At 38.7% G+C, this 16,979-nt stretch overlaps 1 protein-coding gene across 1 annotated transcript in view; it reads left to right on the forward strand.

Annotated features, from left to right (window-relative positions):
* Nucleotides 1-16,777, forward strand: part of SNCA (synuclein alpha) — a 30,494-nt gene extending 13,717 nt beyond the window's left edge. Inside the window, exons 5-6 of the mRNA XM_053461594.1 lie at nt 11,348-11,434; nt 15,993-16,777. Coding sequence (XP_053317569.1) covers nt 11,348-11,434; nt 15,993-16,025 — 120 coding nt within the window. The 3' untranslated portion in view covers nt 16,026-16,777. The remainder of the gene's footprint in view (nt 1-11,347; nt 11,435-15,992) is intronic.
* The last annotated feature ends 202 nt before the right edge of the window (nt 16,778-16,979 follow it).

Below are 16,979 nucleotides of genomic sequence, written 5' to 3' on the forward strand. Positions count from 1 at the left end.
CACTAGTTCCCTATTGGTATCTCCATATACTAGGAAGGTGTTATTTGGATGCACCCTTAACCTCATAGTAACTTGTGCAACTTACTCAAAGGCCTGTCCAATGTCAATTCCTAATTTAGACTCAACTGTCTATCTTGACAGCATTAGTATAGGAAAACATTTTTTAAAAAATGTGGTGGTCTCTGTTATAATAAAATCATTATGTTTATTGTACCTTCAACACCTACAGTATTTAAACCATGCTCTAGGCAGCTGGAAGAATGGGGTACGGACACAATGAAATCAATACAAAGTGCAATGATTACGTTACCCCCTAGTATTATACTGGTGTCTCCAGTCTTTTGGTGTAGAAATAAAAGAAACATGACGGCAAAATGAGGATTTAAAGGATACAGTCTAACAGACATAAATAACGATGCTATTTTAGATGTTTTCTTCTGAACTTCCTGATGGAAGGACATTTCAAAGGTTGCAACTTCCACTGAACGCCTGACAAATGATAAAAGGGGGTTTGAAAGAGCTGGCAGATTTCCTTGGTGAATTTATAGCTTGAAATGAAAAAAAAGGTGTAGAGTTAGACATGGGAGGTTAAGAATTCTGCTACAACAGTAGCAAGCCTTTCATATCCAGAAATTTTGTTGGTAAAACCAGAACAGATGAACAGTGCTGATGCATTAGCAGGCCTCATCATTAGAAGGCAGAAACAACAGAAGGCAGGGGCTTGGCTGTGAAACATGTCACTGGGTGATGCTAACAGCAGTCATGGTGGGATTGAACCGAACAGATGTCATAAATATAAGATTTAATCGGCTCATTCATAGAATCAAGTAAAATGTTTATTGTGTCCTTACCCGTGTTTGCTCTGTTTTTCCTTTCTCACAGTGCATAAATGTATTTTTAAGTCATGTGTACAGAATTCAGCAATTAGCAGGCTTGCTTTATAGCCTTTAAGCGGCAGATGCTCTCAAATGGCGGAAAATAACTGTTTAATATGTAATTAAGTGTACTTTAGCCCCAACTGTGTGTAATTGCCATAGGTATCCTTTGAAAAGTTAATGTATGGTAATGCTAGTCTCCATGGAAAAAAGTACAATAGGCCTACTCACCCATGTCATTGTAGTTTCCACCAGCTGATGCTTGGATCGACATGCTGGGTTATGGTTTCTAATCATACAATGTGTGGTAATTAACACAGAAGCATTCCTTATATAAGTATACAGGATCAGCTTTTAAATTAGTCTGAGGATATTTGCTCACAATTTCACTATCCCATAAGTGTATAAGATTACCGTAAGTATGTATATTTTCTTCCTGTGCTTTTAAGCGAAACAACTACTTTCTTGATTATTTCCAATTTTAATTCTTGTACCTATACATAACATAATTATCTATTTTTTTCTTGAACTTAACTGTTGTTCTACCCTTTCATAGATACAATAATCAGGCAACAAAAAGGTCAGGTAATTGCGTGTAATGTAAACAATAATGTACAGTTCCGCAATTCTCTGAAAGTATAGAGACAGCTCTCTGCTAAAATAGAGGATTTACGACACCTGCACCCCTCTTGCGCACCTTGGCTCTTCTTATTCCTGACTCCAGTCTGAGGAAATGGATGGAGGCTGGGAGAGCTTGTCCGCAACAATCTATTAAAATTACTTGAAGACTTGAAATCTCTATACCATATCTCAAACATGGATTTCTTGAAATATCGCCAAATACAACATTTGCTTCAATCTAGGCCCACTAAAGTTTTTACTGCACCAGTAAAACTGAACAAAATTGTACAACTATGCAAACACCAAACATAAAGACATCTCTTGTAATGATAATATATGGAGGTCCTGTTCTAAGGTGTTATGCTAATATTAGATAAAACATCTGTAGACCTTTGTCGTTTTCCGGAGATTACATTATTGCAAATGCGGCCAGATAAAATTCTGACAGACTTGAGACTTTTAGCTGGCCATATTCTAATAGCAGAAAAACATAATTTTAAATTATGTGCTTCTTAGGGTTATTTATTTTTTATAAAGTTAACAAAAACCCATTGTATGCTTAAGTGATTGGTCTCATTGGTGACAACGCCTCTGTGACTTGATTATACAGCATTTTTAATAGAAATTGTCTTGAAATGAATAATGATTGGAGCAATTCCAAAATATAGACAATGTTAGTATGAAAACAGCCAAGTAAATGTAAAAACTTGATCACATTTTAGCGTACCTTGAAATAAGAGGTTTGCAGCAATTGCCTCTATCAAAACATGTTTACTATGCTGCTCTTCTATTGAAGGCATATGGTGGAAAAATTAACGCATGAACAAAGACATTCTTTTTATTTCAGTTGTAACAGAAAAAAACATCACATGAGAGAATAAATTGTGCCGAACACTAACATGGAAACCCCAAGCATTTATCAGTGTTTCCGCTTACCTCCTACATAGGGAATGTCATAAATGCTCCCATCCAAACCTGCTCAGATATTTACTAAGATGCAGCTTTTCCACTAAAAAGGGATCACAAGCTATGTTCACTCCAATTTTTAGCAGAAGAAATCTTATGTTGTGTAATTTTCTCTTTATCTACATTAAATAACCCATGGAAACATTGCAATCTAAGTATAGATCAACTGAAAAATCACATGTTAACTCAGCATTGAAAATCAAATAAATAATGCACGGAAACCCTTTATTACAGGACACAGGATTACACCCAGAACACCCTACACACAGATACTCTACCTCAACAAATGCCTGCCCGTAAACAAACATACACTTTCAAAACACAAGCATACACTTTCCCCGTTCTTATAATTTCTCCCCTATCTCAATATTACTCATCTTTCTCATTATCTCTTCACTTTCTAGTTACCCCCTTTTTCCTCTTCTTTCTCTTTATCTCTTCCCTTTTAGTTTATCACCCTTCTCATTATCTCTCCTCCCCTTTCTCTTTATCACTCTTCTTTTTTTTATCATTATTTGTTCTCTTTATCTGTTTCTCACCATTTTCCCTATCCCTACCCTTTCTGTTTATCCCCCCCTCTTTCTCTCTCCGCTTTTCTATGCCTCCCATTCTCTTTACCTCTCCTATTTTTCTTCATTTCTCTTTGATTCCCCCTTCTCATTATCTGTCCTCCTCTTTCACTTTATCTCTTACCTTTTCCCTATCTCTCCAATATCTCGTCATCTCTCTTCTTTCTCTTTACCTCTTTTCTTTACCCCTACCAATCCCCTTTCTCTATCTCTCCCTTTTCTCTCTCCTCTTATCTCTCCCCTTTACCCTTTTCTTTATCTTTCCATTTTCTTACAATAGATTCTATATTACCCATCTCCCCCTTTTCTTTCATCCTCCTTTTTCATTATATCTCCTCTTTTTCTTTTATCTCAGTTTCTCTTTATTTCTCCTCCTATTTCACTTTATACCCAATGTTCTCTTTATCTCTCCCTTTTCTCCTTACCTCTCCTCTTTATCTTTTATATCTCCCCTTTCTCATTATCTCTCCCATTTTTCTTTATCTCACATCTCCCATTTCTCCTTATCCCTCCTCCTCTTTCTCCATATCTCTCCCTTTTCTCCATATCTATCCCATTTATCTTTATATCTCCCTTTTCTCCCTACCACCCCCTTTTTCTCTCTCTGTTTTCTCATTATCTCACCATCTCTCCTTTCTCGCTATCTTCCCTTTCTCCTCCTCATTATCTGTGCCCAATGTTTTTCTCTCTCAATTTTCTTACTATCGTTTCTGTACTATCTATCTATCTCTTCCATTTCTCCCAGTCTCTTTTTTTGGTCCTGTGGTGGAAGCTTGACGTCTGTTCTCCTCCATACCTCGTGTTTCACTGGTCTCTCACGATGCTTCCAGCTATTGATGCTGAGTGACGAATATGACATCATATCCAGGCGTTCAGCATTAATTGTCGGCAGTTAGAGGGAACATTGATCACGTGTGAATTTTAATTCCGTTCTTTGGTATATTTTGTTAACATCAGGCTCTGAAACAGTAATGCAAACCAGAAAATGGGAATATTTTTAATATTGTTTTGTCATATTTTCTGCTAATATATATATTTTTTTTATGGTTACACATAGCAAGGCATAGGGAGGTGGTAATTTATGTCCAATGGTCCCTAAAGCCATAATGTTGGAGAACAGCTGGTTAAAAGTATATTAAATGGCAGGATTAAATAGGAAACGTTAACAGTAGTTTTCATGGCTCTTTGGCCTCCAGGACTGTGCACAAAGAGAGCTGCTGTACTTTGTAATGCTTAGATACGTTATAATTTCCAGTTGATGTTGCAGTTGATGCAATTGCTTCTGCCTGGAAAGTACATCATGCTGAGAAAGATTTTCATGACCAACTGATGGAAACATTGGCATTGTGTTATTCAAGAAATATACATGTTATTTAAGAGATGTTCGGGTTGTTTTAGCCATTTCATCAGCAGATACTTAGCTACAGTTACTGTAGACACAGGCAGGACTATTTACTAAAGAGAGCAAGTGCAGAAAATGTGAGTTGGCAGGCCAAAATGCATATTCACTAATAGCAATTTGCTCTTTCTCAAACTTGCCTAACACACTCAACTGCAGGAGAGCTGAGTTGACCCATGAAGTGATCACGAAGTGTAATGTTAGACCTGAGTCTAAAAACTCCACTTCCTACCACACAAGTTCCTTTTTTCAGATAAATGAAACTTTTTAAAATGAATATTTTGTGCGTGTGAGGTTTGTAATGAAATGTTATGAGTTACGGGTGAGGACATAAACATTATTGCACATGCTTGAAAGCGTCTCACAACTAGTGAATATACGAGCTTTGTTTTGCAAGTGTTCGCATGCAAGGACATGTAAGTGAAATCAAGTACGGTAAGTCAAATAAACCCTTAGCTCAACAGACAACTCGACTTCTCAGCGAGAATGGCCGTTTAAAAAATACAAACTAGGGGAGCACACAACCTAAAAAGCATAAATGGCATACACATTCAGATTCCAGGGTTCCTGCAATAATACCAACTATTAAATACACAAAACAAAGCAAAGATTCAGCACATACCCAGTGAAATCCATTCCAAAAAACACCTACCTAAGGCATAGGTATTGGGGATTCTCAAAGTACCCCAAAGTTTGGCAACCCCGACCAAATTTTTTATGGCTATATTGCTTACCAAGGAGCTGAAGCAATGGGACGGCACTGCATTTTAACACAAATGAGACTCTCAAGCAATTTAAAGCCTTCTCTAGACACCGTTAATGAGGCACCTGTGTATGTTTATTTGTGCTGTAGATATTTGTAGGCTCTGACCAAACCTTAGGGTTGAGCAGCCCCATCTGCCACACAGGTGCTTTACTGGGTACAATAATTGACAATTTGACATTGGTAATTTGTGGATTTTCTATTGCAATGTATGGACTATGTATAACTTTAGTTCCTTACTTTTTAAAACATATTTTACTTAGTTTTTACATAGTTGTATATTCTGTTTTGCATCCTTTAATCTATTTGATTTCATTTGTTTTATGTTTTTTATTTATTTATCTAAATTGAAATGCGTAAAGAATTCACAAATATTCATGAACATCGCACTTCGGAGCACTGAGAATGTTTCGTGAAAATGTCAATGCCCTATCAGCAAATCTTGAGTCAGTGATTATAACGGCAAACAAACAGAATGCTCCCAAGGACAAACAGAGTACACATCATCTCTGCATGACACAAAACATTTACCTAATGGTTTACAGTATAGTTAACATACCCGTTAGTAAGTGGAGTATCTAGTTCTCACATCATGGAAACAAAAAAGAACACGAGGCAAAATGGGCACTCTTAATACATGATTTGCTTTCCTAACTCCCAACAGGTTCTGAGCTTGAATGGGCCCTTTATTTTGCAGACTCTTCCCTTTCCTAATCCTGGGCTGTCCTTGTTAAAAATAGATATTCTGTAATAGTTTACATAATACAACAAAATCCATCAGAGACTACACACATAAACATATATATACCTATAGATATATATACATACACAGTGACTTCTCTACTGCACAGAATATCTCTGCACCTGTGGCTGCTGGCTGGGGATCGTGACTGCAACATTTGACTACAAAAGGAGCTTCTCACTGTCTGATTCTGTCATGTAACAGAAAGTTAGAAGCTCCCTCTGGCATAAATGATCACATTCCAAAAATGTAGTCAATATCGCTGCAAATTTTGCTGTAGGAGAAAGACTCAGACACAAGTGTTCTGTCTCTGATGCGCAGTACAGGCAAATATATAAATACAGCAGCCCCTGGAACCCTGGACCAAATGCCCTCTTTTCAAAAAGATGCTGTTCATGTGATCTTGCATTAGTATGCCAATATCTTTCTTTGGCTATAAGAAGTCATTTAGGGGAAGAATGTGTTTTGTGCTATGTTATAGTTAATATATTCCTACAGGGAAAGGCAGAAGTAATTTATGCCTTGTTTTGTAAAACACTATAATAGATCTTTCTAGCACAGGAATAACATCTTATTGTTTGTTACAATCTCTGAGCAGTACTACTCCTGTCAAGGCTGTGAAACAATAAGTTAACACATCCTAAAATATTGTTCCAACGGGATAATGAATGAATAAGCAGAGGAAACATGACTTTGTTTTGTGCTCTAAGATTTTTTTTAAAAAAAAATCCAATGAATTCCTTGCAATGTGGACTTAAGAAAAATGTCCAAGTGGACCTGTATGAGTATATAAATTCACATTATCATCTATTAGCTTTTATTAGAAGCTGCATTTTCAGCAATTAAATGCCATAGATCTTTTAGAGTGACAAATTGTCCTATCGTGGGCTATGTTTTTATAAATAATGTTCAGCTGCACCTTTAAATGCAGACCATGTCATAGGGCACTTTCTTAATGTTTGTCTGTTCATGGTACAGCATTTCTTACATGTGTGAGCAAAATACGTTTTACGAAGGGTATGATAATGCCTAAAATCCCATGGCATGCTAGTATGTGTAAATGGAATCACTGGCCTTTATGCATATTGTATTTTTCTTGTGGATCCTTACTTTTAAAATTGCAGTTAACGTTCATTGGTCTTGATGGCACAAAAAGTCAACCAATGCCATACTTTTTATAGTGTGATTTATTTCTTCTTGTTTCTTTTATATTGGAGGTACTACTAGAGGAAATGGTTGCTGCTTTTAGCATAAAGTACGATAATCACTGTCTAGAGAAGCATTTGGTATTCTGAAAGGGGATCGTGGCAAGGGGTAGGCAGCAAAAGGATTCATGACAGACATTTTCCTAAATAACTTAAAAACCAGATACCAAGGACTTCAGAAAGCTTTTCTATGGACAATGCAGACATTTGTGCACAGAGGTCCTTGAGACAAAATTAGAGGATTCCACGTTAAGCCTCTTCCTGCAGTAGTTATGTATCATAGACAATATATATCCGTTTATTATTATCATTATTCAACTGAATGCAGACATTTTTCTGCTTATTAGTATTGACATTTGGAAAGCAGTTTTATCTGTCGTGGAAAATAACAAGGCATAACACAATTGTCACAAAACTCTCTGTCCTTTATTTCTTTTTTCGGTCTGCTGTAATAACATTCAGCAGCACTGACATCGATCAGACTATCCCCGCAGTGACATCTGTGTCCAGTCTGAGAAACTCTGTTGCTTTTCTCTTGATGTGTTGAAATCGGGACTAAAACTGTCAGTGCACATTATTTAAAGACTTATCAAAAGTGTCAAAAGAGTGTATCATCCCTGAGGATTGTACTAGTTAGTTATTGTTTCATAGATGTGTTGCAAAACAGTGATACGCATTTTAAACTACCGTATTTGCTCGATTATAAGATGACCCTGATTATAAGACGACCCCCCAAATCTGAATATTAACTTATGAAAAAAAGAAAAAGCCTCAATATAAGACGACCCTATAGGAAAAAAGTTTTACTAGTAAATGTTAATTCATGTAAACTATGTGAACAGTTTTTTTTTAAAATAAAAGCTATGATTGAGAAAAATATTTTGTTTTTATTTCCTTTTTTTTTTTCAACCTCCCCCCAGTTATGCACATCTGCTCCCTGGCTTGCCACTCTGCCCCAGAAATGCCTTATACCCCCTATATGCCACTGTGCCCCATGATATGCCTTTTAACCCTCTAAATGCCACTGTGCCCCATGATATGCCTTTTGACCCCCTATGTGCCACTCTGCCTCCAGAATTGCCTTATACCCCTATATGCCACTCTGCATATTATGGGGCATAGTGGCATATAGGGAGGTATAAGGCATTTCAGGAGGCAGAGTGGCATTAAGGGGGTTAAACGGCATTTCACAGAGCACTCTGCCTCCAGAAATGCCTTATACCCCCATTTAACACTCCCTCCCTCCTCCAAACTTACCGGAGCTTCTGAGTCCCCGGTGCGTAGTCCGGGCAGCGTGTAGAGCTCTACGCAATTCGCGTAGACAACTTCCGCTGCAGTCGGAAGGAGGTGCAGTAAGGAGCGGGGGTTGTCTGCGTCCATCGCGCAGACCTTCCCCGGCTGTCAGAGATCACGGGGAACTCTGATCTCTGACAGTTGACCAGACTAAGCACCGGGGACTCAGAAGTACTGGTAAGGGGGGGAGGAGACAGGAGGATCCAGGTCCCTTGCATCGCTGCGGGGGATCTGGATCTTAGTCTCATAGTCAGACCTAGTTGAGGTCTGATTATAAGACGACCCTGATTATAAGACGAGGGGTATTTTTCAGAGCATTTCCTCTGGAAAAAACCTCGTCTTATAATCGAGCAAATACGATATATTTGTGTCTAGTAAATATTTGTACTATTTTTGTCGAAGTCAATAGATTAATACAAGTAGGTAAAAGAACAAAAATAGCCACAGTGTGAAGTTAAAGGGACATTCTAATGATCATATGTACCAGTTAGTGTACCCACACAAATTCTATTCTTTTTTTAGCACAAGTAGGGCTTTCTTTTGAAGCCATGTTCAAAGGGGCATACTTGGGGGGGGGTAGGGAGGGTCCGCCCTGGGTGCCACTCATCGGGGCTCACAGACCTCCAGCCAGGGGCATAAAAATCATGGTCGCAATCATGCAACCACCTGTTGCTAGGTGTGGGTAATACCCGCAGCTAGTGGCACTGAAAGTGGAGAGATCATCCAATGATCTCTCACACTGCATGATGTGTCTCATGGAAGTAAGTGGCATCACATCGACTTGCTGCATTCTGAATCAGTCTGTGCACAGCACAGAGGAAAAGAGAAAAGCAACTCCTGCAGGTGAGTGGTATAAGCAGGGGAACATGCAGGCTGTTTGGGGGCACTGACAAGCTGTTTTTGGAAAAACATGCCAAATCCTATGCGTCCATCTGGGTGCTGAGCACATTTTTGTCTCATTTTCACTAAAAATTCTGATTTTTATTTAATTTTTTGAACTTTTTCTTAAGCATTTTTTACGTTTACTTTTTTTTAAAAAAGTTTTTATAATACTCTCTATCAGAGATCAGTGCACAATGTATAGAAATCTACTTTGGGGCCTTGTATGACATCAGGGATCTCTATGAGCACAGGGGGACCCATGTGATGTCTTTGGTGAAATCACCTGTTAGGGTTCCCCTCCATAGCAATCAGGGGTTCCACTGTACAGTGGATCCCCTCTGCAGCAGCCAGGGACATCATAGGGCTGCAGCATACCTCCATATATGGTGAAACTAGTCAGTGAGTCCTGATCGGGGTCTCTACAGACCCTGCAGATCCCTACCACATTACGGGGATTCCTCAGCTACATCAGTGACCCTGATCCACTCCTCAAGAGTAGGGATATAGGTCCCTCCTCAACAACAGGCAGTTCCTGGCAAACCACAGAGGGTCCTTTGTACAGCACATGAGACGCCAATCATCATCAGTGGTGCTCTCAGTGTGTGTTCCTGGGAAAAGTCCGTAAAGTACAGAGTGGTAGGACAGGTACTTTCTCTCGATACAGTCTTTGAGTGCCAACTCCAGGGCTCGGAACAAAGCCTGCGCCAACGGGCACTGCCAGAACAAGTGAAGGGCAGTTTCCTCCTCCACAATGCACTGTAGGCAGTTTCTATATCTTCACAGCCCCCTGTAACTTACCTGAGTTAGAAATTGCATCTGTCCTCTTCCTTTGTGGTCTGAAGACTGAAGCAGCCAATCGGTAGAAAGAAAGATCTCCCGTTAATATCAGCAGGATAGCTTTCCTCCCATATGCACAGGGATCTGGATAAACACCTCCACCAGTGGTGGAGCTGACTGGTGGTAAGTATATCATGTGCTACTGACATCAGCCGAAGACATCTTCTGCATGGAAAATAGCTGGAGGGGTGTGTAAAGGGGCTCTATAATCAAATTCTCAGTGGGCGCAAATAACTAACATTAACACCTCCAACCTATCAATAAAACATCACTAGGAACAATTTAATTCACAGACATTTAAATTACGTGGTCCGTTAAACAAACCCCAGTTTAAGGCTTATGATACATGGGAAAAGTTTGGCTTTATGTTGGTATAGAACGCACAAGTAAAATATGATCATTTTATTTTTCAGCTTATTTCATTTAATTAGTTTAGATGTATCATTTAAGCCTTTGACTAGCCAATTAGTGTCAATGAGCTGAATACAAGAATAGTTGAAGCATTTCACTAACGATAAGTGCTCAACGGTGCCAAAATGGATAGAATTAAAAAGAACATAGAATGGATGCAGTCAGTGAGTAGATGCTACCCGAATGCATTGGCATTGAACACTCCTTGAGGCTATAAGTGAAAGTGCAAGGATAATGCACTAAAAAGGGCTTCTGGCAGTAGCTTCATCCTAGACCAATTGCCCTCTATTCTTCTTGCAACCCTTCATCAAGGCAGCAGGCACCAGCTGACTACAAACTTAATAGATTTTATCATTTTTTCATCTCTATAGAAACTGTTGATCTGTCTTTGACCAATTTGCTGCTTTATTTGAGTAAAAAAGAAGCCCGTGTGTTAAATGGTAAATACAAGGCTTTCATCTCTAACTTGAGAGAGGGTAAGATGGCTGCTGATCTGCTCAGGTGCTGATTAGCATCCTCCACAGCAGTAGAAAAAATACATTTCTGAGATTGCTTGCAGCCATAAAGTGCTACCCCTGTACATGGTTGGCAATTTAGCCCTTTTTTGCTAACCATGTACATCGCTAGCTTTCTAACCATTAACTCAACTGGCAACTTGATCTTTAGACAATGTAACAGGGACATAAAGTTTTTTTTTTTCGTTCTGTTCATTATAATTAAAATGTGAAATATGGTCCTGTAACACAAAAAATATATATTTACCCATTTTTGTTTTCAATTTCAGAATGAAGGTGGACAAGAGGGAGTATTGGGAAATACAGACAGATCAAATGATAAACAGGATAATGAGACGTATGAAATGCCACCTGAGGTAATTATGCTTTCCTTATTTCCAGTAACAAACAATTCAGAAATCTTGGCATGTATATAAAACTATCCCAAAGGTAGTGATTGAATAAGATCCTCCACACTTCCTAGACATGCAATCGAGCACACACATCATACACACACACGTACTTATAAACATACATACATGCATAAATACAAAATCTCCTTACCTCTCAAGCACATGGCACCTCTATTGCTTTCATGTAGTGAGAGCTTCCCCACTTGTAATTCTGAGCACCAGCATTCTGCGCAGTGACAGAATGATTTGGTCAGATTATACATTAGAGCATTGGTGCCCCTAGAGCTCAGGAGCCCTTAGACACATACCTAGTGTACCTAATGGATAAACCCTCACTGTGTATGGAATAAATAAATTGGACTAAATTGTCCAATTGTATTTTTTCTACAGTCAAGATGTATCTATGAATAAAAATTGTTTATCTATTAATTCAAGCAACAGTTTATTTAAAGAACCACATGGATGACACAGTTCCACCCTGCTTTCCAGGATCCTGGATGTTTTATTCTGGTTGTGGTGCTATTTCCCCAGGCAACCTCTAGTGGCCACTTTTATGGGTTTGGGATCTCTGGCTACTTTAATATTGTCAGCAGCAGGGCCGTAGAATGGGTGAGGCAAGAGAGGCACTCGCCTTCGGGACTGGTTGGGGAGATCACGGATCTCTCTAACCAGCCCAACATTAAGGTTGCCATCCAAACCAGCGTTTTAGGGGCCCCATGGTCTGATTGCTGCCAGCAATGTGATTCACCACAAAGCCCCTAAAAAAACAGTAGTGTATCTATAGGGGAGGGGGTGAGTAGAGAGGCTGCCTCCCTGGGTCGGTTTTCAGGCATGTGCCGAGGCGTGTTAATGGGCAGGTGTGTGTGTAAAGGCCGTGTGTAAGGGCATTCGTGTGTAAGGGGTGTATATGCGTGTTAACGGACAGGTGTGTGTAAAGGCAGCGTGTATGTGTATATGTATGTTTATGGGTAGGTGTGTGTAAAGGCAGTGTGTAAGGGCAGTGTATGTGTACATGTGTGTTTATGGGCAGTTGTGTGTAAGGGCAGTGTATGCGTATATGCGTGTTAATGGGCAGGTGTGTGTAGAGGCAGCATGTATGTGTATATGTGTGTTTATGGACAAGAGTGTGTAAGGGCAATGTGAATGAAATAACCTCTGTAAAAAAATAGCTGGGGGGCACAATTTTCCATTCTTGCGTCGGGTGCAAAAGGAGCTAACTACGGCTCTGGTCAGCTGGGCTTCATTATCTGTGGGAGCCCCACTCCTTAAATACCTGCTGTTTTCTCAAATCAGGGCCTTCGCATTGTTTGAGTTGCAGTCTTTGGTTGTGACTGTCATTGGGCTCTTTTCTGTTGCTTTAAGCAGCATCCTGTCTGTATCCTGCTGTGTGCCCTGTCTGAGGGCTATCCTGCCATGTGCCCTGTCCGAGGGCTATCTTGCCGGGTGCCCAGCACCTTTTTCTGTGGACTTTGCAGCTTCATGCAAGAGGTCACAAAAAAATCCCCAGACTAAAATGTAAATAACTGCAAGCCTCACTTGGTCACAAGGAATAACTTGTTAACAACAGTGTCCACAATTCCACAATAAGAAAGAACTGTGCACAATGTCATCCATGGTAGAGTTGCAAACCACTGCTGACTCATTTCACAGTTGACAAAAACATCTTAATGACCCCCAAGACTTTTGGGATAATATTCTGTGGACTGATGAGTCAAAATGGGAACTTTTTGGAAGACACGTGTCCTGTTACATCTGGTGCATCCCATATCAACATAACAATAAAACATCATGGTGGTAGTGTGATGGTCTGGGGCTGATTTGCTGCTTCAGGACCTGGATTACTTGCAATAATTGATGGAACCATGAATACTCCTCTCTACCAGAAAATCCTGAAGAAGAATGTCCAGCCATCAGTTTGTGACCTAATTAAAACAAGCACATGAGCAAGTGTGCCAAGGAGAGTGGCCCTAAGCTCCTCCACAGCAATGTAAAAGACTTATTGGCAGTTATCGCAAATGTTTGATTCCAGTGGCAATGGAGGCACAACCAGTCATTAGGTTTAGTCATTAGGTTTAGGGGGGCAAATACTTTTTCACATGGATGTTATATGTTTTGATTAACTCTTTAGTTTTAATCAATTAACTGATTTAAAAGTTGCATTAAGTGTCCCTCCAAAACCAGTTGAATGTAATGAATAAGCAAAAAATAGAAGAAATCAGGAAGGGGAAAATACTTTTTCGCAGCACTATAAACACACAACATAACACTATATACTTGCACATACATACATACAGGCTCACTATCTCCCTCTATCCATGCAGCTTACACAGTTCTTCCTTCCTATATTTCACTCCCCTTCCTCTTAACTCAGCCAGAGATCTCTACTACTGCCACTCTACTATGGCTGGCCCACGTAATGCATCCCTGCTTGGCTTCTCGGTTACCGGCCGCCAGGGTGCCATGCACCTTTCTTAGCATGCCTCTGCCTTTAGGTGCCGGGATGTGTACATTGCTTCATAACCAAATAGTTAAAACCGAAAGACCCATGCCCTACCAACAGCTATGTACAGGCATTGTGTATTACAATGTAGGAAACAAGTAGAGGAAGGAGAACTAAGGGGACTGGTCATCCCTTGTTAGTTTCACATTTATAAGGACATAATTTATAGGGTTCTTGCTCCATAGGCATTGTTTGGAAAGTAATAGTGACAGGATTTTGGGAATGGGAAGACTAGTATTGTTACCACACATTTCAAAACAAGAGCGTAGGCGATAAGCGAGGTGTACTCTCATGGCTGAAAGAAAGGATTGTAGAGACTGCAGTGTGGAGGAAGCGTGAGATGCACTAGTCATGCCATCTACTAGGGATATTTTCAAGATCAACCACTGTAACCAGTGCTCACCAGTACAGACAACAGAGGCAAGCCCTGTGAGGAGCTGGGGTGCTGCCCTGGGTCAGGCATAGAACATCACCCAGGATAAATACATTGCTGTAGATAGGATGAAAATGATCCACAATAGAGGAGTGCAATCATGAAGGATCAGTTTCTTATCTATAACTTTAAGCATACTACATTTTAGCAAATACTAAAATTTTTTGAAACTTCCCTTTTTTTTCTAATAGCGATTTTGACAAGAACTTGACAGGTAATGTTTGAGAATCTTGGATCTATTATATTCAGATTCAGCATTCAACAGAACATATGCCTTGAACAGCTATTCTACATGAACCTGTGAAAAGAAGAATACTAAAGTACTAGCAATTTCCAGTTTCATTGCACTAATGAAAAATAAACCGTCCTGGCTTCTGCAAATGACAGACCAGAGACGTCCACTCTCACCATTACATGATCTTATATAACTGCAATTTCAGATACTATAAATGAGGACCTCATTGCTTCAGCTATAAAGATGTTTGTGTATTTTTTTTTTACCATCAGTCACTCTTATGTAAGTAATGGCATGCAAAGGCACAACTCGGTGTATATTGCAATAATTGTTTTACAATAAATAGTTTGCAGCAGAATCTCTGAAGAACTATTTGCCTGTTTCCTTGGTCAATTATTAAAGGTGCAATCTTGGGAATAGATATTATTAATCTATCAGATTTTGTTATGATTAAATAATGGAGAAAAAAAATAGTGTATAAAGCAACAGTCATGGGAGACAAGAAAGCAAAGAGATATTTTTCAGTTTCTGTTGCTACACCAACACCAAAGACAGTACCTAAACAATTTTGAAAAAACTTAATTAAGCTTAATTGTGGTTTGAAACTGTGTAAACAGTAACAATAAGATCCTCATTAAGCCTAAATTTAAAATGGCTAACCCCAGGTATTCTAGCAGCCAACGAAGACAACTTGATATGCCACATACAGTATTATAATTTGTTTATACTTAATTTAAATGTGTTCTTCTTCTTATAGAGAGTGATAGACTGGAAGAAAGATGCATACATTTCCTAAAGATGATACTTTATTGGCTAGCTGAATTGCATTTAATTGTAAGCTTTCAAGACTGCTTAGGTCTCTTTCTCAGGCATATTATACTAAGTAGTCTTGAAAGCCTGCGATTTGATGCATTTCAATTTGGTATCATCTTTACCAAATTTGCTTTTTTTATTCCTACAACTGTACACTTCAGGAAGGCAGATGGACAGTCAGGCAGGCAGTGTAAAAATAAACCCACATCTAAAAAATAGATCTCTGTTTATATGAAGACATTGCCTCTCTGTTGGCATAATATGATAACAAGAATTTAACAAATTGTTGAATATGTCCACAACCACTGATATGCAGCTGTTTGCTGCTACAATGATGCCAAATAAGTGATGTAGATATGTAAATACGTTAGGGGTTTAAATGTGTAAATACATGTACAATATATGAAATTGCTGAATGCAATTATCTGACTTTCCCCAAATAAAGTCCATTTCTATAACAGCAGAGTTGTTTGTAGAAATGTAGACAAAAAGCTTCTTTCATAACGATGAAAAATGCTCTCTTTCTGTTTGGCACTTGTAGGAGGAATACCAGGATTATGATCCAGAAGCATGAGCATTCTGATGAAATGACATCATCAAAGAAGACTGCCCTCCCCATGAAAAATGTTCTGTTCCAGTGTAAAACAATCATCCCCATTTTTTTTTATTATTTTAATTTTTTTTTCCTTCAAACGCTCATGGAAGTCTTCCATCTCCAATGATAAAAGCTTCATCAGATTTCTCACCCCATAAGAACACCTTACTGGTATGGACAACAAGCAGTAGGGTTACCTGTTCTGCTATGAATGTTGTGGTTATAAAAAAAAGTAAAAGGAATGAAAAAAAAAGCACCTAAGTGTCTACAAATGTTCTGCTTTACACTTGTAGTATTGATTGTTTTTCCAGTGATTTCAGCATAGTTTATACTTCTTGATACTTTTGTATGTTTCCCATGTTACTATGTTGAGTGTTACACAATGTGAGCTGTTTATGGGGTATTAATGTCAGTAAGCATGAACTATGCACCAAAATTGTACTATTCAATTGTGTTTTACTGATTTAAGTGTTTTTCAATAAATGTGTGGATATTTAATTAATTCTATTATTGATATTAATGTTCAAAAAAGGAATACTATTTACGATGCCCAAAATTGCTTGTTTCAACCTAGGCATGTATGAATTTAATTTGGGCTTTGGCCAAAAAAATATTTTATCTTAAGCAGAAATACAACATTTATTGCCCATCTAATTTTATTGAGCTTTTATTTTACTTTTTCTTTCATGTATAATAAAGTATGTATAAACCATAAAAGACTCAAGTAACAATGGTTAGTATGGTTTCCCATTCTTTGTATGCATGCTTGATGAATGGATGTTTAATGAGGATGTTTACCACAGTGGAGCGGGATAAAGATCATTCTATTAGCCAGGTTGGCTGTTGAACGAGAAGCCAACGTAAACAAAATTAAACTTCAACCTTTTTTGTTTTTGTCTATATGAAATGTATGTAATTCCATATTTCCTTTCA

This window comes from Spea bombifrons, chromosome 1 (assembly GCF_027358695.1).
Source record: "Spea bombifrons isolate aSpeBom1 chromosome 1, aSpeBom1.2.pri, whole genome shotgun sequence".
In the NCBI taxonomy this organism is placed as follows: Eukaryota; Metazoa; Chordata; class Amphibia; order Anura; family Pelobatidae; genus Spea; species Spea bombifrons.